General features: G+C 40.5%; 1 protein-coding gene across 3 annotated transcripts in view; it reads right to left on the bottom strand.

The window, feature by feature from the left end:
• The window catches only part of NTRK2 (neurotrophic receptor tyrosine kinase 2), a 210,728-nt gene that overhangs the window by 122,692 nt on the left and 63,742 nt on the right, over window positions 1-24,294 (bottom strand). For 2 of the 3 annotated variants that reach the window (XM_086769955.1, XM_086769957.1), the window contains exon 12: window positions 3,580-3,651. The exons of the other annotated variant lie outside the window; for it this stretch is intronic. In XM_086769955.1, the coding sequence (XP_086626081.1) occupies window positions 3,580-3,651 (72 nt within the window). The remainder of the gene's footprint in view (window positions 1-3,579; window positions 3,652-24,294) is intronic. 3 annotated transcript variants of the gene reach the window in all.

Below are 24,294 nucleotides of genomic sequence, written 5' to 3'. Positions count from 1 at the left end.
ATCTCAACTGCCTTCCTTTACAGTCATTAGTGTTCAAGCACTTCTGTGTGGCAATTAATGATCTTCCTTAAAAACAAATCATCCGTGCATGGTAAATGATCAGGATAACACACTGACAGCAAGCCACCAAGACCCAAGTCCCAGCTAGTCCAGTTACTGTTTTGCTCCATGAAAAACACTACTACACTGCTTCTGTGCATCTGTTCTTCCTCGATCCCGTGCAGACTTCAAGGTCTCAGGGCCAGAGATCACTGCTCCCTTTGGATACAATCCTGGCTCAAGTACTGCACCCCAATAATTCTCTACTAATAGGAAAATTAAGACATAGGTAGCATAGGTAAAAACTCAAAATACCCTAAAAGCCCTGCTAGCTATCTCTCACCACAAATCCTAATGTCACAACACAGGGAAGAGACAATTTTACAGTGGCTTTCCACTGAACCTTATCTACATCAGTCCCCCTCCACAGCAACACATGGGCTTTGAGGAAAGAGAAGGATGACGCACAGGATGTTTCCTCCTGAACCCTGTGGTCTGGATTTACACTCCTGAAAAGCCATCTAAAAGTCTGACACACATTTTGTAGGCAGCTTGAACTATATACATTTCGGTCCTGCACCTCTTCAAGGCTCCAGGGACTTTTATTTCTCCCCAGATACTGCAGTATGTTGGAATCACACCAAAGACACTCTTTGGCTGTGACTGTTCCTGTGATTCCTCACAAATACAGAAGATGGAGAATATTTTTAAGGAAAAATACCGCACAACTCAATACTAAATGAAGCAGTTTGAGTCTCTGAATCACAGCTGCTTAGAGCCAAAGTGAAAACAGTATGCACTTACTCCAGTCTGGCCCTGGTTCGCTTCACTCTCTTCTCAGTTTTACATGAGCACAAAATAGATCTCCATTCAAAGGAGCACTCTTCACAGGACATACCAAGGAATGGAAAAGGAAAATGGTCTTGGGAAAAAGGGAAGCCCCCACTTTTTGTATTTATGAATGATACCTCTTACAGCAACTTTTTGACAGAACAAAACACATACTATATTTAAAAGGCTAACTGCACCTAAATTACAGCCAAAAAGCCCCATCTAAAGACCCAGCAACTTCATGGAAGAAAGTAAACAATTTTACTAAATGACACTATATAATTATAAACTTAATGAACATGAAATAAATTAGACATGAGTCTATAACGGATACCATGTTTAGTTGCTTATTGCCGTAACTTCCAGGGGAGGCTATTAGCAAGTAAGTGAATAAGGCTGCTCTCTTACTTGGAACTGTGTTCCTGCAACTGGAGCTGCTGGGTTTCTCATCCACGTCTGGCACACAGTATGCTATATATCCTATTTGAACCCTATTTGTCTGCTACCGCTGATGCACTAGGAACATAACTTTCCACGTTGTGGAACAGCAACAGAAATACCCTTTCCCTCTCTGTGCAAGTGGAACAAGCTTCTGTCCTGTTACCTAACTAAAGAAAACCAGTCCCAAACATATTATTGTCATATAACTGTGCAGGGACAGAACCAGGAAACGAACGGTGGTATTGCTCAGTTATTTCTTTAGCATTGACGAGGTGTGCCTTCTGAATTTCCCTTTCTACAGCAAGAATGGTCTTGTAGCCATATTAAGGTTAAGAAAATTCTTGACATGCATTTGACATGCATTTGAAATAAGAGATTTCTTCTGAAAGAAGAGAGATTGATGCTTTACTTGGCAAAAATTCCCCCGAAAGGCACTATTTAAGAAATCCAGACTCCTCAGTCTTCACAGTCAAATTCCCTTGCCTTTTCAATCAATAAACAGCCAAACCAATATACTTGGCTCTTCTTTGGTCAAGCAAACAGAATGATTGCCTACCTTTGGGCTCCAGAAACCAAACAGGTCTCAGCCTGAAACAATCACAGGTCAGAAGTCTATGGAACCCAGCAATGCTTTGGTCATGATACTGTCAGCATCAGCCAAGGTGGTGCTCTCCACTTGTGCTACTGCCGCTACAGAAAGAATCCGCAATAGGGCCTATGCCTGCCTTCCTTTCATAAGATGGGGTTCCCATCTCATCCCCACCTCCACAACTTCCTCCCAGAAAATAAACTCAGACTTACTTGGTGCAAGGCTGCTGTACACTAGAGCTCGAATTACTCCACCCTACCAGAGTAATTCTGTGAATTCAGATGTGGAACAGACACACAAGAAGATCCAAACAGTGGTTAAGAAGCCAAAAACTCTTTAGTGTAAATGGGATGTGCAAGACTAGTTGCTTCCAGGCCCATCTACTAAGCTAAAGACTTCAAAGACAAAGAGGCTCAGGTCACATTTGTGTCAGCAATAAAAAAATGGCCAGAGCCCCGGCGTGAGCATGGGTGTATCTTTTTTTTTATCCACAATTATTTAATCTATAGAAGATAAACAGCGTTCTCCGAGACAATGTCCCACTATGGTTCAAAGGAGAGCATGGGTAAGGAATTATCTGCAATACACTGTTGAGGCCACCTTATTTGAGGAATGAGGGAGAATAAAGTTTTAAATGTATGGGCATGATCTATGCCTTTCCCTAAGGGCCAGAGAATGTACCCTAGCCCCATTTGCTTTGATAGTACCTTGGTAGCCTCAAACACTGCTGTGCTTTGCCCCAGAACCAAGTGAAATTATATAGTACATGCAAACCACACACTGTGCCTACTCTCCAGGGAGATCACTTAACAGATAATACAGAAGTTAGTTATTTCTGATTACGTGAAGTACAATGGCACAGGTGAGTCAGTTATGTGAAATGCACGCTAATTTTGCAATTGGTTAATAATTTTCAAAATAATTGTACCAATTTTGTTAATGCAGGACACAAAAGCCTGGAACTCGGCCAGTTCTAACTACTTAAGCTTAATGCCACGAATCAATATTCATGGAACAGAAAACAATTTTTGACATTCTGTCTGAAAAATGAATTAACAGGTTACTTGAGAGCTCTTGTGATTTTACTCATCTCGACTGCAAAATAAGATGTCGATTGAAAACATATTAGCAAACTTAAAAAAACAAAAGCCCAGACCCCACTTAACTAAAGACACTAGTCTAAACATGACATTTAGGACTTTTCCGTAGATATACAGCAGGGTTTGCTCAGACAAAATGGATTCTTACCAATTACTTCACAATGTATTTGTGATGAGCAAAACAAAACAGCAAGTTACATTCTCACACTGTTACTTAGTCCATCTCAATTTATCAAATATTTCATTAGAATAAAATCCCTTTCAAGCCCTGTTCAAAGCCCTGACATTTACACAAAAAAAAATTCCCAGATTCATAAGGGAACCTAACATGCATCATTAATTATTCACAATTTTGACTGCATATATTTTTTTTTACCAAAAATGTATGATACATGTACACATACATATACATAATAGGACAGCTACATCCCAGAAATATAACTGAAAAATAAATGTAGCATTTTATAATTACATATATTCTAAGAATAAATAATTCTGTAAATTTACCAAGTATATTTAAAAAAAACTACAGTCTTTGCTCTTTATAGGTTAGGAGTCTGAATAGCTTTATCATCTCACCTTCATTGTCGCAGTCTTGCAATGAAAGCCATATTTGATCTACCAGACCAACTCCTTTTACTTCACCATGAACTGGAACGGAATGCATTACCATTAATGCAATTGTCAAGGGTTTGGTTTGCAATTGCCAATTCTAGTCTTTTCTTATATTTATATTTCTTCACAAATTGCTTTATTTTCCATCCTACTTTGCAGGAGAGGAAACATCCATTGTGATACTTCTAGATTGTTTTTAGTTCACATTTTTCACAGTGAACAATCTGTACCATGATGAGGGCTGTCACCATTAACTGATATTTTTTGGACTAGACCCTACCAGACACAGCTTGTACATGTGTTTCAGAGCTATAGAAACACATGTGGCTTAAAAATATTTATTAAATAATTGTAATATCATGCTTTATGATAAGAAGTGAGGAGATATTCTTCAGTCACTGGCCAAATTCTTCTCAGTGCATATCTTTGGCCTGCAAAGATTAACTTTATGTACAGACAGCCCTCACTGAAGTCAAGGGTCAACAACTAGTCATAATGCCATAAACCCCTTTTTTTGCTTGGGGTTTATGGTTTTTATCTGGGGCTTTTGCTGGGGATCACACACAGACAAAAAACCAATCCATTAACAGCCAAGTCAGTAATTCACTGCATTAAAATCCTCAGAAGACCTACCATCAAAATAGCTTGTTCAGCACCCGGTCCTACTCCTTACTCCCAGTACTGAAATTAACCTCTAACCAAATTGCATTGCTTAAAGCTTCTGCAAGATGTTTGTTGTTTGTTATGCCAGAGACCCTGCCATTCCCTTGCTGTTTCCTGTAAGGCAGGAGGTACCAATGTAGCAAAACAAGTTTTCCACATCTGGTTCTGTTCTAGTCCAAGGTAGTTCAGCATGAGGCACCACAATGAACATAAAGAAAAGATTTGCAAATTCAAGCATCTCTGTCCTGAGTTTTTAGATATTAGTGCTAAGTATTCTTCGCAACATGAAAAAATTAACATCACATGCAAAGGCGACAGATCTGTGGCCACCAGACCTGGGCATACATTATAAATTCAATGTAGAGATAAATGTCTAAAAATAAGAAATATATAAAAGCAAACCCCAGGCACATGGTACGGCTCAACATAAATCATCTACTTAAATTATATTGCTTGAAAACTTGTGTAGCTGAACATTTATACATACATGTATACACAAATTCTCTCCAATATATTTAACATGAGTCACTGAACAGCTTTTTCCTTTGAAATTATATTAACATTAAGGTATTAGTCTCATGGAAAAAAACAATAGAAAGAGATTTTCTATTACGAGCATTTTATGAACAGCAAAAAATTAACAGAATATATATAAAACTGATCTGAGTCATATTAAGTACAATGTCAGTAGAATGAGCAAAGTGAACCACGGACATTCTTTGACTGATTAGAGATTACAACCCACAGTAAATTTGAACCCATAGCGTTCCAACAAGTATGATTAACTGTGTTCATAATATTGTACAATAAAACAGACCTCCAGGAGCTTGCTTCTGAGTTTATTATGATAATTCTGAATTCTGTTATGATTTCAGACCATTACCTTGTTCAGATTTTCCTAACAAGCAGGAAAAGGAAGAGATGATGTCCTAAATTTTATTTGTTGTTTTTCAGCTAACATAAAATTTATACGAGACTAACTTTTTAAGTTCCTACAGATACATCCAGCTCATTCTACTTAACAGATTTTAAATATCACTTTTAAACTATAGAATTTATAGAACACCTGTTCAGTAATATGATGTTTATGTGAGAATTCAAGGATATAAGTAATGATAAGCAGCCCTGCTTGTCTCTTGACAAAGCATCAAACTTGTATTTTAGCAGCCTATTCAGAAAGAAAATGCTTGACTGAGAGAATACTCATAACACAATTCCAAACAAAAGGTATTATGATATGAAGATAATCTTCTGTATTTCTGAGTGACTGCTTATGATGTTTCCCAAAACAGGAAAGCTGTTTTACAGGGACAAAGGTTTCCACCCCCATTACAGTAACTTGTTTCCTTTCCTGCAATTAAAATACTGAATCTGGTACTCCCCTTATGATTCACAATATAACTTCAGGAAGTGAGGCTAGTTAATGAGTATGTAACAAGTTTACTTAGTCTAAATAAAGGAAAAAACCGTACCAAAAAATGCACCAAAAAAAAAGTACACAAAAAATTAATAATATTTTTTTAAATACACCTTTCACTTGCAGTTCTGAAAAATAAATCGCCAAAAGACATTAAGAAGTATCATTACCCATGCAGTGGAAACATCCTTTACCTTGCAAAGATAGAAACTTAATTTTCTCCAACTAAACTCTATTTTACAAACTTTGCAAAATCAAATGTCAGAGACATGCTATACCACTGTTTCACACCATTCCCATCCATAATGCAACCAGAGGATTACTGAGGAAAGAAAGGGAGGGGAAAAGCCCCTTTCATGACTGACACGAAGACCTTCACGAGCACAGCCCTCCTGTACCTGGATCAGGGCAGAACCCCCTCCTGTACTAATATGGCTTTCTGTCCAAGGTTGGCTATGCTGAGAGTTATTGATGGAAACCTTGATTAAACTAGTAATTAAATCCTCCAGAACACTCACATGCTTGGGCAAGGGTTGTGAGAAGGACACAGACCAAGGAGCACTTGTGACCTTGAAAGAAAAGTATTGATCAGATTTTGTCTTGTGAAAGGAAGGAGTGAAAACTGAAACCCACCATCCTGAATCATTAATGAGCTCCCACAGCATGCTTCTAACTCTAGGTTTTTACGTATCCAAGTGGACCTTTCCTCAGGCTTCCTCAAAACCAGCACATTTACAAACTATTCATTAAAAGAAACTGCAAATTCATTCCAGACGACATGAAGTACCTCTAGGCAATGACTCAAAGGTGTCACTTTTTGTGCACTTCAGACAATGTAAAACACAACAACATACATGTTACATGTATTTTTAAGTATACATATATATGTCTGTGTTTATACATATTATGGTCATTACTGTGAGCAACTAAAAGATGCTACTGATTACCTGTGCCACTACCTAGGCTCTCATTCATACCCATGGACTTAGAATATGATTTTCCAGTCTTTGAATCTTTCCTAGGACTAAAAGGCCTTTGAGCACCCTTTCTATAAGGAATATCCGTTTGGCCCTAAAAAAGGAAAAGTTTGTTGCTTTTTTAAAAAAATAAAAGCTTCTTACAGAACGGAATGAAATAAAATTATGTTAGAAGTTTCAATTAGTGAGACAGAAAAAAATCCAAATAACTGCTGTTTTGTATTGATTAGCACTAAAGCAATACAGAAGAGTAAACGAGGAGCAGAAAACCATTAGAAGTTACATAGGAAGGTGTATGATAGTTTTCTCCTTATTTATAGTAGATTTTAACTACTTCCTCCTTCTTAGTGAGCTTTTCCTCCTGAATACATTCTTCAGTCTTTTTTCTAAATTTTCCTTTCCTAAAAATTGTTTCCAGCAGCTATTCTTCAGGTAGCTCCAGCTATTGTGCTACTTACTGCAACACAAAGAAAGCCTGCTCCTTCAGTCTTGGCTCATCTAGCAGTCCCACTGCAAGCCATTCTCTAACCAATAATGTATTTCTACAGAGAAATCGTAATTTAGGTTCTAGAACTGCTTTTCTGATTTCAAAATGCCTCTAATAAACAAATGTTAATAAAGATTGGAAAATTATTAAGCCATGTTAAAAGACTGGAAAATTATTAAGCCAACATTTTTTTAATGTGATCAAACCAAGAAAACTTGAAAAAAATACACTGAAGAGCCAAATGATCATTGACTGTAAACATTTCCTCTCAGAGAGATGCTGCTCTGCAAAGAAAGGTATAGCAACTAGGAGCAAATATGGAAAGATTTTTCCATTTACCATCCACTACAGGAAGGAATAAATGCAACAACTTCTGTTCCCGTTGCTCCTAATCTTCCTTAGAAATACCATATTTTTCAAGGACAATATGACAACATTAGCAAAGGTGCAAATTACTACTACTGGAATTAAATTCAGGTACCTTCTACAGTAACAGGATATAAAAAAAACCACTAGAGTAACAGTGCTCCTTCTATACTTCAGTCACTACTGAACTGATGTCATAAAATAAAATGCTAACCACTATCTTATACAAAGTGTATAGGTGATTAAAAATTCTGTACTGCAAAATCACAATCAAAATGATATTATCTCTCCAAAATACAATAGTTCTGCTTACCATGGAAATGTACGTTTTTGTATGCTGGTGAAAAAACATCCAAAAAAAAATTAAAAGATCACCGGTAGGAACAAACAAGATAGGCAATAAGGGCTCTCATTTAAGTAAGAGAGAAGGAGATGAGCTGTGGATTACAGTGACGGACTACACAGGAATGACACTGTGCAAGCCTACACTATAACAAAGTCAGAAACAAATGCTTCTTCAGTGTTAGTCCAAAACCGCAGTTTGACTGCACAGTAAGTTTAGCAAGAATCTGGCAATGGACAGCTTTACATCAGGAATTACATGGTACTATACAGGAAGAGAAGAGTCATTTGTAATGCTATTGTTCAGTTTACATTTTCACTCCACCATTGTCTGTTCCATAAGATACAGGTAACAAACAATGAGGTGTTTCAGTGCCACGAACTGGACAATATCTGAATGTCATATCCAAGAGTCTTTAAGACCTATGAATTAATTCTTTCTGATAAAAATACAAAAAATTAATATTCCAAATAGAAAGACTGTTATTAAACACCTTGTTTCCTTCACATTTCAAAGAGTTATAAACTTTCCCACTTTTGGCTACATAGTTGTGTTCAGTCCCATGGCTATTCCATAGACTTTATACAAAATCAAGGAGGAGTAAAATGCAGTGAAACATTCCTCTATAAAAAAAAGTTTACAATCTCGGCTATGAATACTAGAGCCATCTAACATCAGACAGTATCTGTAATGATTTTTAAAAAATGAGCTGCATACAATCCTATGCATAAGCCTGTAATCTACAAGCCAAGGGCAAAATTCTCCACTTCCATGCACACTACAAATGTAATATCTGTGGAGTCTATCACGGTGCTTATTCTGCACTGACTCGTTGATCCTACTATTTCCATCAGTGGTGTTTCCACCACTGGGAGTTGGGGCTGTTCAGCCTGGAGAAGAGGAGGCTCCAGGGAGACCTTGTAGCGGTCTTCCAGTACCTCAAGGGGGCCTACAAGAAAGATGGGGAGAGACTGTTCAGTAGGGCCTGTTGTGATAGGACAAGGGGTAATGGTTTTAAAACAAAGGGAGATAGATTTAGATTAGATATCAGGAAAAAAATTTTTACACTGAGGGCTGTAGAGCACTGGAACAGGTTGCCCAGAGACATGGTGGATGCTTCATCCCTGGAAACATTCAAGGCCAGGCTGGATGGGGCTCTGAGCAACCTGATCTAGTTGGGGATGTCCCTGGTCCTTGCAGGGGGGTTGGACTAGATGACCTTTGAAGGTCCCTTCCAACCCTAACCATTCTATGATTCTATGACTCCAGTGCTGAAAAAGCAACAGGACGCAGCAGCCAGGCTAGGGCAAAGAGGTTTGCTCTCCCTGCTGGCTGAACCCTGCAGCACCCACGACCACGACACATCCAGCCATCCTTCTCATTTAACAGAGCTGATCCACAGTGCTATCAGCTGCTTCTGTATACACAGCTATTAGCAAGTGGGGGGTAAGAGGCCCCTTTTTTTTTTTCTGTATTCATAACTTTAATTATACATACTGCACACACTGAAATCCACTGTATTCATTGAAACAGTCAAGTCTGCGTGCTGCTTTCATCTGTTACTGTATACTTTGATGTGCTCACATCCAGTCTTGTGAACACATGTGAATAGCACAGGTCAGATAAAGTAAACCTTTGCCAAAAGAGGTGTTCCAGCTAGGAGCCAGGCTGAGTGCCACTTTAGAGTGCTTTGCAAAATAAGATTTCTTATCTTCCAACCTTTTTGATCCTGTAGTGGCTGTAGCACAAGAAGCACATGTCTTGGCCTTGGCTGTTTGATTTTTGGTGTCACTAGTCTGGCCTTGGTTCCTCCCAAGTTAAAAGTTTAACTATTCTGATTTTTTCTTTTTTGTTTTGTTTTCTTAAAAAGGTGTGCTGGAGTCCATGACTATGCAGACTCCGTGAGGGGCAATACAACAGACAGATGACTGTAGGACACTGTTATCAGCTAAGGAGCAGGAGATCTCTCACAACAGAAGCATATAGTTCTTCCTATAGTCTCACGATATTATTTTGAAACATACGTACCTTCTGGTATCAGATTCCACACTAACAAACCACCCTCACAACCATACAGTTCCACTGACTGCAAGAGCTTGATTTCAGTTTGGCAGCAGTTAGACAGGAGAGAAAACTCGGCTTCCCAAGCTTTCACTCTGCTGGTACAGAGCTCAGAGCACCTTCTGGCCCCAGTTATAGCCACTGGACTAGGTCTGGCAGCCTTTGCAAGATACCTGCAAAGGATGCATTCCCAGTACCGGCCTGACCTAGAAGAAATTCTTATACTGTTGTTTTGGGAAACATCATCTGGCCTCTCTCTCACTTCATCAGAGCTCATCAGAGCTGACAATCTCCACAGCTCTCAATCCTCCCTCCTCACTGCCTTTTGTCTTACTTTCACCGGATAGGGTTACCAATTCATTCCTCTCTTCATTCACTTCCCCACTGATTCTTTTTTGTTCCACTCCATGACATCAGAGGCCACCCTTTCCAAGCCAGGTTGACACCTCCCACAGAAGGATAAGAAATCACACTATCTCTGTTTCTGTTATTCTTCTAACTAACAGAGTTTAGTCCCACCTTTCTCATCATAATTAACACCTTACAGAGGAGTTGGAGCAGATGACCTTCAAAGGTCCCTTCCAACTCGAACTGTTCTATGACTCCATGACTCTAAATATTGCATCTTCAATCCCAGCAATTTCTGCACAACTTTGGGCTCCTATCTTAATCCCTTCCTGCTCTTCTCTTTCTACTGAAAATGTAATCAATCCTTCCAGCACAAAACAGGAAAAGGGTGTGATTTTTGCCTTCTTTGGCATGCTTTCTGTTAGTTACACAATAGTGTTTTCCTTAACTATATTACAACCTTCTCCCTCTTCCCCATCCCAGTTTAAGAAATCCTCTACCTGCTCACTCTTCTACTCTTCTCACTTGGACCCAAAAATCTTCCCTCCTAGTTTCCCATACCTCTTTTTTTACCACTCCCTCACTCTTTTCTATCACTTCTCACTTAGCCCAACTTCTCCCACAAAGAAAGTAGGGCTTTGCTCTTGCCTATTTTTTTTTTTTTAAAAAAGAAGTACTCCCATCTGTCTCTCAAACTACTATCTGTATTTCCCATTGAGCTCACTGAATGAACTGCAAGAGGTTCACCTGGTCTTATTCTTGGACTGCCAGCCCTCTGGCTGCAATCTCCTGGCTAAAATTTGTTCAATCCAAACTGCCACAGACTACACTACTTCACAAAACAACCCTTGAATTCATTATGGTCAGTCTCAAAAAGAAGAAAAGAAAAACATTTTCTTCACAAAGTAGCAGCCAATGTGATCTTCAACCACCTGTACTACTGCTGAAGACAGGCAAAAATCTACACAAAGAATCACAAAACATGACTTTGCAGAAAAGGAAAACTGAGTCCCGCAGTTTGACTGCAGGAATCGCGCAAAATCATGCAAAATTCACTTTTCTTATTTTTCCATCTTTAAATTTTTAGACCTATTTTGCATTAACAGCAGCTATTTTTTTTTCACTAAAAGTGAAAATAAACAACAGAAATGTGTCAGAGCTAGATGCACATTTCAAAAGGTGAATCATAAGCAGTGAAGCCATAAAGTACTTCAAAAATCGACATATTTGGTTTTTAAGTGACTAAACTGTGACTATACTGGACAAACAAATATTCAAACACCATAAAGTTCTGCTAAACAAAGCAGAAAACTATTCTGAGTCACATTTAGGAAGATATTTATCTGCCTATAGCTGACAGGCTGTACACCAAACCAGGAATATGTAAGCATACATGAACACAAACATGAATGTACATGAATCACTTAGTTTATGTAAAAAGGACCCATCGGTTCAGGCTACAACCTATGTTCATACCTACCACGAGATACATTCAGTTTTCTTACTGGCATCAGCAAAATACTTTTCATTGTACCTTTTGCGCTTTCCACACACACCAGCCAACTGCAGCCAGGTACATGTGAACTGCAGCTAAGGGCACCCTCTGAAATTTAAGTTTCTTAAATTCCCTCTTCCATAACCTTTTTGTAGTGAAGATTCACCTGGTCTGTATCTTGTCCAAAGCAAGTTCAGGAAAGATCTTATTAGCTGGGGCTCTTTCTGTTACCTTTTTTTAAGTCCTGCCATGTTGGCTGGAAGCAGTATTCCAGCAAAACACTGGTATTTCATCCCCCATTTAAAAAGCTATTTAAGAAACACGCTAAGATTCCTCCCTCATCCAGAGCCCAGCGTGTAACAGTGCCAAGGCTACTTGAGAAGCTAAAGGCCAAGGTTAGGTTCCATCCATTCTCTGGCAGGATTTAGTTTCCCATGTTACTATTAAAGATACTTTCCTAGATGCACATAGAAGCTGACACAGCCAACCGCAGGACCTCTGCCTGCTGCACTTCTCTCCCCAAAGAAATGCTAACCCCCACCAATATAAATGAGTCCAATTCCCATCTAGACTCACTTACTGGCAGGGAAGCATAAAGGGGCCATTGTGTAAAAAAGAGTCAGGCTCACTGACCGTTTGTTTGGTTTTTTTTTAAATCAAGGATACCATCAGCATACCAACACATTCAGATACCAGTGATCCATTCTGTGCAGCCCACTTTCTCCTCCCCTTTCCAAAATCCTCCCACTTAGCACGGACACTGCTTGTGTTTCAAACACTAGGCCCGTTATTTGCCTAAGTAACAGTAATAAACACTCATTTCTGAAGTTTCCACTGTAGCTGAGGTCCTTCTTTTTTTTACCCCTTATACTGAAGCAAAACAAACTTGTGACCAAGTTGTTGAAGTGAAAGAAAACATTCCAATTAAAGCATTTCCATAATATTGCTCACTGTCCTGAACGCATTTTCAGGATTTTAACAGAGGAGAAAGGTTATCAGTAGTCAGCTGCAACGGAATGAGTTGGAAAAGGCAGAGCATCTATCCAGGTAACTCTGAAGTATCTAATTAAAATTTTAGCATATTAGGGTCAGGACGGCTGGAAGAGACACTGGTAAATTCTCAGAAGCTCTATGCCTTGTACTTAAAAGGCAAGTAACAAATGACAGGAGTTAAGTTAGTGTGCACAAAATACAGGAGCTCAGTGGCAAAGAGATCACTGTTCCAAGGCCTGCTGGTGTACACAACAGTGCACACGAACATCCTTTTTGTACAGGTAGTGGGCACTGAGAATAGTACTCAACTTTATACTTTCTGCAATGAAAGCACTTGTTTGCAGAAGCGTAGCTTGTACTTAGCAAAAATGTTGTCCTGGCTGCTGGGAACAAGTCAAAGTTTGCAAAAGTTACCATCGCTGCATTTAAGCACTTAAATGCTAGTGTCATTGTGATTAATAGTGAATGTCTATTGTGGCATGAACGTTTTTCAAAGTACACAGATGGGTCACAGCCAATTCCACAAAGACTGCAAACACATGGTAGGAATTCCTCTCCCATTGACACCATGACCATGCAACTGGACAGACGCTGCCAGTCCCTGCAGGAACATCCAGACTCTGACCTAAGCTCAGGAACTGTCTGAACGCACCAAAGGGAAAAGTTAATTCAAACTATCCAAGTCTCTCCGTTGCCTCAGGAAAGTATGGTTCAACAGCCTGAAAGCATAAAAGCTCCTCAGTTTCTCTGCTGGCTTACTATCATGCTTCTCTTGTGCATGCCACATGGCCTGTTGCATATGCCATGTTCAAGACCCACGTACAGGCTGCTTTGTCAAGGAGCAAAAGAAAAAATGTTTCCTCTGGTTCCTCTGTACTCATGCTAGATCATCTGGAGAGTTGGTGAAATGCACCCTAAATCAACTATAAGAAATTTCAAACTATTACTTTGCTAAAATAAAGCCATGTGTTCTTCATACCCTTCTTTACCAAAGCAATGGAGTGCTTAGGAGACAGAGAGGACACTTTCTCTCCCTTGACAGCCTTCCTGTGTGCACAAGGTGTAGAATATGAGAACAGCCATGTTGGTCCAACCAAATGGAAACCTATTGCCCTGCTCTGACAGGGGCCAAAAGTATCTGCCTGATGGATCATGTAAGCACAGAGCAAGTGCACAGTCATACTTACCCAGAATGCTTTTGCAGCCCAAACGTTCCATGTGCTAGAGACAATGCCTTCATTTTTAACAGCTGTATCTCTTAAACTCACAGCCTCTGGGCAGGGAACAGGCCCTGCGCCATTCACCTGGCCCACAACCGGCATCCACAGCGCGCCTGGGGTTTACTGTGCCACTGGCCGGTTGCATGCATTCTGATGGTGGCACAATAGCCTGCATTAATGCTTGCCTGGAGCATGCAGGGAGAGGCCATTCCAAGAGCAGCTGCAACGCACAAGATTCAGGCACCCTGAGAAGCAGTTACAACGCCTGCCTAGCTGGCAAGAAGCCAGTCAGAAGCACAGAAAAAGATAAATTTAGCAGGTAAGGCAGTCTACCGCTCTCCAAAGACACTGAGGGCTGTGAAAGCTCACAGGAGACCTCCAAGAGGATGGCAATGGGTGGAAATCTTTAGGTGGTGGTAGCCACAAACATGGAATTTGTCTGCCAGTTTTAAATTTTACTCTCAAGCAGCTAGAGTGTGAGAGACCTTCAACAAATGAGGAATCACATCAGAGCCAGCTGAAGACTGAAAATATGGGCTGCTCTTACTACCCATCCCTACACGCCACAGGAAAAGGACAGATAACAGTGCAGCTCTAGAGGTCATGGGAGGAAACACTGCAATGGCCCTCTCCAAAACAAAAATAAGACATGTCAAGAAATTCCAGTTCAGACACTATTGTGGAAAAAGGAATATTTCTGTGAGGTACATTTCTGCTGCTGTCTACTCCTACAAATCACAGAAATGCAACTTTTTGAAAGGGCACAAAACATAGAGAGATTACACCACAAAACAGAGATCAGGCCACAAACTTTGAAGCTCCTTGGTAACAAATGTTTCAGCTGTGCCATCAGCTCCTGTGACTGAGTGCTCCCAGGTGAAACAAAGGGTTCTTCTAACTCAATTCACTGATTTTTAAGGACTCTCTCCAAGTTTGAATTACTCACAATGCCTTTCAAGGAGAACCAAAGCTAAAATTTCTCCTACTTTACAAGCCCATATCATAAAATTGTAGAATCATAGATAAGTTTGGGTTGGAAGGGACCTTCAAATGTCATCTAGTGCAACCCCCTTGGAAGGAGCCAGGGACATCTTCAACTTGATCAGTTTGCTCAGAACGTCATCCAACCTGGCCTTGAATGTTTCCATCTACCACCTCTCTGGGCAACCTGTTCCACTGTTCCACCACCTCATTGCAAAAAAAAAAAATTCACCTTTTCTGCAGGCCCCCTTTAGGTAATGAAAGGCTGCAACAAGGTCTCCCCAGAGCTTTCTCTTCTCCAGGCTGAACAGCCCCAGCTCTCTCAGCCTGTCCTCATAGGAGAGGTGCTCCAGCCCTCTGATCATCTTCGTGGCCCTCCTTTGGACTCGCTGCAACAGGTCCATGTCTTCCCTGTGCTGAGGGCTCCAGAGCTGGACACAGTACTCCAGGTGGGGTCTCACAAGAGTGGAGTAGAGGGGCAGAATCACCTCGCTCGACCTGCTGTTCACACTTCTTTTGATGCAGCCCAGGAAATTACCGGCCTTCTGGGCTGTGACCGCACACTGACAGCTCATGTACAGCTTTTCATCCACCAGTACCCCATAGTTTTTCTCAGCCGGACTGCAATCAATCCCTTCATCTTCCAGCCTGTATTGATAACAGGGGTTGCCCTGACCCATATGCAGGACCTTGCACTTGGCCTTGTTGAACCTCATGAGTTTCACATGAGCCCACTTCTCAGGCTTGTCCAGGTCCCTCTGGATGGCATCCTGTCCCTCTTGTGAATCAACTGCACCACTCAAGCTTGGTGTCATCTGCAGACTTGCTGAAGGTGCACTTTATCTCACTGTCAATGTCATTCATGAAGAGGTTAAACAGTACTGGTCCCACTACAGACCCCTGAGAGACACTACTCATCATTGATCTCCACCTGGACATCGAGTCCTTGACCACTAACCTCTGGATGTGACCATCCAACCAATTCCTCATCCACCAAACAGTTCACCCATCAAATCCGTATCTCTCCAACTCAGAGAGAAGGATGTTGTGGGGGACCATGTCAAAGGCCTTACAGAAGTTCAGGTAGATGACATCTGTAGCTCTTCCCCTGTCCACCGATGTAGTCACTCCATCATAGAACGCCACAAGGTTGGTTGGTTAGGCAGGACTTGCCCTTGGTGAAGCCATGCTGGCTGTCTCAAACCACCTCCCTGTCCTCCATGTGCCTCCGCACAGCTTCTAGGAGGGCCCGTTCCATGATCAGATCCCAAGCACAGCGGTGAGGTCAACAGCTCAGTAGTTCCCAGGATCCTCTTTTTTACCCTTTTTGAAAATGAGTGCAATGTTTCCCTTTTTCCAGTCAGCAGGGACCTCACCTGACCATCAATATAGGGCATTTCTCCTTGTTGGGGCTGGCCCTGTCGAATGTGGAGGCAAATCCATGGACACAGGCACTCCTCACAAGGGTTACAAATTAACTCCCCCATGCTTCCATGTACTCTCTGCAGGGAGTTGTGGCAATGTAAAGACTGTTTCACAATCACAGGCTATCTTCTTCCCCTTGTTACTCCATAAGGATGATGCACTTGAAATCCAAAATGGATCTGAGGGAAAACGTCTGAGTTCTGGGACATACCAGCTCTGTATTATCATACCATCAGTGCTCAGAACAGGCAAGAAGGAAAGGGGCTGGTAGAGGGGAGAGCACCACAGGCAGACCGGCTGGCCAAACTGCCAGGAAGAAGAGAATCTTCACAATAAACAGTTTGTCATCTATCAGGGACACACAAAGGACATTTTAGAAATAATTCTTGCATGTTTGCACTACTCCACTTTGTGCTCCAGGGCATTCAGCTACACTGGGTAGTTGAACAAACAGAGGCATTAACCTTTAACACTAAGAATAAAACTAGCCTAGAATAAATAATAGTTACTAAATAGTTTGTTCATTTTACCTCATTATAAAGGACTTTGTTACATTGCTCCCATCCCACTACCTTTTTTAAGAAGCTACAAAAAATAAGAGAGAACAAACCAGAAAGATGCTGAACCTGGCCTTAATTTTTAAAAAAAAATTCTCAAAGAAGTAAGACTGATCTCAGTTTGCTAGATCTGGTTTCTCAATTCCATTCAGGAAGTGCTATCAGCTCTTCCTGGTTTCTGGTATTCGCAAAGTGAATAGCATTAAATGTAACAAAACAGAGCAGAGGACAAAGAAGAGAGCATAGGAGATTCTTGTTTTAAAAGGCAATTCTGACTTTTACGTAGGTTACAGAACAGGTGTTAGGAGAAAACAAGCTTTGAGGGCAGCACAAAAAGAGACTTTGAACCAGAGAAGACCATTCCCATTTCATCTTATCACTTATACATGGAAAAAAAAAGGCATTATTTATAATATATTATTCCGATCCTTACACAGGATTGTCATGCAGGCTCAGGACTGAATATAGCCCTAATGTTTTAAGTAAACACGTTTAAGTGGCCACTGTGAGGCAGAGAGGCACACTTACATCGCACCAGTGGGGAAGCAGTGGGGAGGTACAGTATCTCCAGGAAGAGAACAACTGAGAACATCTATGAGTCACTTGGAAAAGGTGTGTTCAGCAACCCATAAAGAAAACACCTTGGGGAATTCACAGGCTGCAGTGGTGGGGCTGTGTCAACAGCTATTTCACAAAGCTGCTCCCAGGTTATAGAAATCCTGGGAGATGATAAACATGCATCTGTGTGTGTGTGTGAAAAAGAGATACAAAAAGGACCCATTCATTCAAACAAAACAATCTTATTTGAACTTTTGCCCACAACTGAAATAAAGCCACAAGTGTTCCTTTTATTAGATACTCAAGTAGCTTGGCTACCTTTTGTCTTAATTTTTCTTAATTCCTGTGAACTTTTGTACTTCCTCATTTCTTCCTAAGCAGCAACAGCATTGCTACAACAATGGCTTTATAGCACTTCTTGTTAATTCTGAAAAAAGAAAGGCCATGAACGTGGCAAAAAAAAATCTATTCTCGATGCTTTTCCCAAATATTCAGATTCAAAGAGTCTAATGGCATGAGAGTATACAAACAAAACAAAGGCATCTTCAGATGCATTAAAGGAAGCTGTTGATAAAAGGCTACTCCTCAGTGTTTTTGCAAAATCAGGCAAGAAAGAACAAGCAGTTTGCCTGATTTGGGCAAAGTTCAAATAAGCATCAGAAAACTTTACAAGTCATATTCAATCTCAGCCGTTTTCGTTTGTGAGGCTTTTTTAGACACACATATTTGCTTGGAACACACTTACACAAATCTTCTTTTTTTTTTGTGATTCTGTCCACGCTACTTCAAAAGATATGCCTCCACTGCAGGAAGCAGAATGACAACAGCTGTGAAGAGAGCTACAGCACAGTGCGCTGTGCCAGCCAGGCTCTGAGCCCATGGTGAATCTTCTGTTGTGCAAAATTCAATACTGAACGCTTTTACAGGAACGAAACAAAAAATGGAGTCCAACTGTAATAACAGCATCTGCTAACAGAATTGGTAAGTAGCTAACATAGCCAGGCATATAAAAACAGAACGTTATGAATCCGAGTAATTGTATTATCTGCTATTCAGGACAAGCACATGGTTTGTCCCAAGCTCAGGACAAATGAAAAATAAAAAGGTTTAAACTTCACAGCTGTTAACAGAAATCAATGCAACTTGATCAGAGGAGGAACCCTGCATCAGTCTTTGAAAGCTGAGGCATGCAAATGGAAGGAAACTCACATAAAATCTGACAGGAATTGTAAAAGGAGTGGAGTAAAGTCCTAAGCAACACATACTTGTAATCCCCAATGGTGTTATTCAACTGAGACTCACACACCTGAGCCAAATAATTTCCCTGAAAAAAGATGTCACATCCTGTAAATAGTATGCAGTCGACTGTAGCCTTTCAGTATTTCCCTGTCTTTACAATTAAGCCAGTATTCAAAGGCAACACAGAATAGCTCAGAAAATGTCTCTGTCCACATGACACCTTTATGTACCCCTTTTTTGTTCCTCTTTAGTGTAAGTCAACACGCCCAGTGACCGGATAGGCAGCAATGGGCACAAACTGAAATGGAGGAAATTTAATTCAAACATAAGGAAAAAAAAATTATACTGTAATGGTGACTGAACACTGGCACACATTGCCCAAGGAGGTTATGGAGTCTCCATCCCTAGAGACATTCAATCCTAGCTGGCCAGAGCCCTCAGTAACCTGCAGTAGCTCGCCCTGCTTTGAGCATGGGCTTGGACTAGATTCTGAGAGTGCCTGCCAGCCTCAGCTACTCAATTGCACGTCAGCACAAGCTGGAACAGCCTCCAGAAGCAACCTTTGACAGCACCTCTGCTGGCAGCCCCTTCCATATTTGCCTTTTTTCTAGCTGGAGATCCTGCAATGGACCTCATCTCTACCAGGCTGTTGTAGTTCAGGCCCACTCAGGACCAAGCTATGCAGTTTTTCACTCACTCTCCCCACTCTCTGAGAGAACAGAGAAGAGAAGATTACAACAAAAAGCTTGAGGTTCAAGATAAGGACAGGGAGAGTTCATTGAAGTTACCATCACAGGCAAACCAGACTCAATCTGGGGAAAACTATTTATTTATCATTATTAATAAAACTAAATCAGGATAATGAGAAAGAATAAAAACAAGGAACTGTGTGCCCCAGCGGGCCCTCCATGGGCCACAGCCTCCTTCAGACATCTGCCTGACCTGGCGTGGGGTTCTCCACGGGCTGCAGGTGGATCTCTGCTCCTCCGTGGACCTCCATGGGCTGCAGGGGCACAGCCGGTCTCACCATGGGCTGCACCACGGGCTGCAGGGGAATCTCTGCTGGCAGCAGCATTACTCTTCCCCCTCCTTCTGAACTGACTTTGGCGTCTGCAGCCGTTCCTCTCACAAGACAAGTTCTTCACAACAGGCAGGCAGACGCCTCTCAGGTTCTCTTCACATCTCCTCTCTTTACCTCTTGCAGCGGGCCAGGCTAAGTTGGGCCCAAACGGTCACCTGGTCAGAGGCCAGAGGGTGAGGGCCACGAGGCCCTGCCCCTCTGCCTGAGTTTTTGCTTCTTCTTCCTTTTCAAAAAATTATTTTACCTTTCTTAAATACACTGTCACAGAGGCTTTATCACTGTTGCCAATTAGCTTGGCCCTGGCCAGGAGGGGGTCTGCCCATCTTACAGAAGCTGCCACTGTAGTCCCTCCGCCGCTACACAAAACCAGGACACAAGAATGACCTCTATTTATCTGCTTTCAGGTTCCCACCTCATTCCTTAAGAACTGCTGGTTTTTAGCATTTTCTAGAATACTCTAGCCTCAACATTTTCTCAAATGGTGATCAAAACCAAGCACATACGTACTTTCTAGTAAATGGTGCTTAAAGCACTGGAGAACTGGAGCTACTAATAAATAAATAAATAAATAACATCGGCTGGCTTTGCTACTCTTCGCTCCTTTTCTTTCTTACCATTCTCTCCTCATATCTGAATACTTCTTCTAACTCATCTTTGTGCCTGATCACACGCCGATTAGAGGCAAACACCTAATTATGACCCACCTTCTCTCCCACCTCTCATCCTCTTATTTCCTCCTACGTCCAGTCTCATTTCTCTCTAAAATTCTCCATGGGCAAAACCACAATTTGCCCTCACAAACTAATGCATTACAAAAATAGCATGACCTATATGTAGGCAAAAGTTTGTATAAAAGCAGGTAAGTATTCAGCCTTTGCACATAAGAAACTAAAAGAGAAACTCAGCTCCGTAAAATAAAGACCTGTGAAACCATAAATAAAGACTTGTGAACCATTCTATGATTCTATGAAAGGTGGATGTAGACAGAACACAGGGGTGGGTCTCTGCAGTCTACACCTTTAAGACTGACTCTTCTCTTCTGCCACTACCTTGATCTAGAAGCTGTGCTATTCCTGTGAGCCTCAGCCCATACCAAGGCAGAACTCTGGCAACTATGATTTTCAGCTCTCCTCATTTCCACTTCATCCATGATGGGTCTCATTCCTCTTCAGTCTCTTTCCATTTTGTCTCTAAGCTGTCCTCTACTCAGCATCTCCCTAGCTCTTCAATTCATCTCACTTCACCCATACCATATACATGTGCACTCCTTCATCCCATTACCTGCTTCTATACTTTTTTGGGGGAGGGGGGGTGGAATACAACAGGTACTTGTCTACACTTGCTTTTCATATATTTTTACTAATAAGAGACATGAGGCCTCAGATAATTTTCCTGTGTTAATAATATCCATCAGTATAGTAGTCTGAATCATGAAAAGCTCTCAATAAGGTAGTAAGTAACTCCTTTTCTGCCTCACTCATTATAATTGAGTTTGAATTTGGCAGTCAAAGGAGATCATAGTCAAATACACCATCTCATAATTTAAAATTCCCAAGCTTCAGATTTGAGATGTCTCGCTAAATCCTTTGTTATATGTGGGGCATGTTGTCCACTGGCTTGTTCCTACTACAGAACCAGAGCTACTTTCCTCTCACATATTGCAGTTTAGCATCAGACGCAGGAAAACTAGTAGCAGACAGAAACAGAAAGCTGAGACCTAGAGACAAAATTTTATATAAATAATATATATAATAGCTGTTATAATAAATATTAACAATTGAAAGCTAGAAATGCCTAACAGTGTGTTCTGATAGGGTGTGGTCCCAAAACAATGACTTAAGAGACACCTCTTCTTTTTTGGAACACAAGAGAATGGTGGCTTAAATATTTTAAGATCTTTGTAAAATCCTTTACACAAAATGACTTTTGCAGATCAGTTCACAAGAACTCTCATTCTTTGAAGTACTTTTGCAATTTGCTTCTTTAAAATAAGGTACTTAGAAGCATTAACAACTCTATCTTCCAAATGTTCATGTGATAAGTAAGTATTACTGCCCTCATTATATGAGTGATGCACCTGAGACAGACAATTTGTATGATCCGCCCATGATTGCAGGGACTGGAATGCCAATGCCAAACAATAAAAATAGCTTCTGGTGTGTGGTTCAGATGAGCAATATCATCATTGCCTTTACATGTCTACCCACTAAAAATACTGCAGATTTGAGCACATTCATTTTTTTCAACATCTTATCTTACGACACTGACTCACATGAATTAATCCCTCTTTTATATTCTGCTCATTGACTAAATAATGAAATGTTCTAAAGACTTTAAAGGATCAACACCCACAGAATCAGCATTTGGGTAGGAACAACACAGGACAAAATCACTTCTACAGGTACAAATGGAAACTCAAAAAGTTCAGGATTTCGGTGACTTGATGAAGGTCTAGCCGTAAGCATATTTCCAAGCTACAAACTGATCCTCTTAATTATCTGGTAAACAAGGCAAAATTGTCTAGGAAGATCTCACTGCAAGCCTAATACAGACCAATTTGAACATTAAATCATATTTGTCAAACTTCAGGTCTTTGCTGAAGATGCAAACCTTTTCTTTTTGACTTGCTTTAGAATTAAAAGGAGTAAAAGCTATTCTATTCTAACCAAATTTCATTTTTCTCCTAGTCTATAAGCAACTCAATTGCTTAAGCAATACATGTAGTAATACATGAGTTAACAATAAATAGAACAGCTCTCCCTTTTGCCATATCAGGACTTCAAACCACTCGCTTAGTCATCTAAACTCTCCAAAATCTGAACTCTTAAATCACCAATGTGAATGAAGCAGGGTTTGTTCTGAAGTCCCTTGCAATCACCCTCTCTCCTACAACAACATGGCGTCAAGTAAAACGTTAAAGCAGAGAATACAACCATTTCCTATATCCTTACAGACAAACAAGATAGAAAAGATTTTTCCTGCTGACCCTAAAGGTATATCCAAAAGAATACGCAAAAGCCTCAATAAATGGTGATGTTCAGACAGAACAGTAAAACACTCCACTCTCACCTGGACAGCATTTTATTTAAAACCATGTAAATATGATTACTTTGGTAAAAGAGGGTTAAAAACTTTAAGTTATCATGGATGCATGGTGTCAGAACAACAATATTGCTTTGTAAGGAGGCTTTTATCATGCAGTTGTACAGTTTTTCTTACTCGAACTAAAAAAAAAAAAACAACTGATAAATACACCACAAGTGAAGATGAGTTCTAAGCTGTCCTCTACTGTGCCATCTTTTGGACCAAAGAGCAAAATGTAAGAAGAGTTTACAAGCAAAAACAATATAGTGAGTGACACACAGAGAAGAAAAAATATTCCTCAATTATCAATGTGCTCCTGTTAGAATAACCAAGGCTTTTAATTAAAAAGGTTTCAAGGAAGCTAATCGCCCAGCACAGAAGTTACAGAAATCACTTGAGAGAAAAAAACTATTAAGAAGTAAGAAAAAATACCCTGTTTTGACTTTGGTAGGCAAAATCCATGGGTGTGTTCATAACTTTTAATCAGCTTGGTTAAAGAGCACAGTATCCTGTGCTTACACGCAAAAATGATGACAAGCAGCTAGCAAGTGCTTGAATGAAAGATAGTATTTTGGGTGTTTGTCCTAAAAGGGACACTGTTTTCTTTCTTAAATCAACCCACATGATCTCATTACCTGATTAGAGAAAGACAAATTTCTGTACCGTGAACTGCATAGATTTGAAAGAGTGTGAAAGGGGCAAAGCATTTGTAGTCAGGACTTAATGTTTAGACACGGTAGGTAGTTCAGAGAGCACTGAAGGAAGGGTAAGCACCTTTCAAAGCACCATAGGCTCAAGCCCATAGACTCAAGAAGATAGTTTGCACTGCCTAGGTACGATGGGAATTTCAGACTCAGTTTGTAACTTTGGTTTTGTGCTACTGCACATAGTTCAAAGCACTGACAGAAACTTCACACAAATACTCAGAAAAACCTTTCTCACTCCAAAGGGATTAAGTACACATATGTTTCCCTCTGCTTCTGTCAGATCCTATTTGTTAACTTCTTAAAAGGCAGAAGGGGCTGCTTTAGGGAGGAGAGGGTTCTCTCCTCCTTTCTGGTTTTGGTAAAACCTACAGAAATTTCGTTCATCTCTACAGTAAAGCAGCTGTGGTAATATGCTTGTCAATAACATCACTTCCAGCTTTCCTAGCAAGCAAGGAGCGCTAAGGATATTGCCTTGCTACCAGAGTAGGGACACTCTGTACTAAAATTTACTACAGTTCAAATCAGTAAAAATGTTTTCATCCTTTTAACTGAATTATGCTATTTCAAACTTTATCCACTGATTTATCTTCCACCAGTTTCCTCCATACTTCCATTCATGCTTAGTGGCACACTGCTATATGAACACTTGCAAACTGTTTATCAGGTTGGTTATATTG

Source organism: Chlamydotis macqueenii, chromosome Z, assembly GCF_036417535.1.
Source record: "Chlamydotis macqueenii isolate bChlMac1 chromosome Z, bChlMac1.mat, whole genome shotgun sequence".
Taxonomy (NCBI): Eukaryota; Metazoa; Chordata; class Aves; order Otidiformes; family Otididae; genus Chlamydotis; species Chlamydotis macqueenii.
The sequence above is the reverse complement of the archived record's forward strand: the minus strand, read 5'-3'. Positions and strand labels throughout refer to the sequence as shown.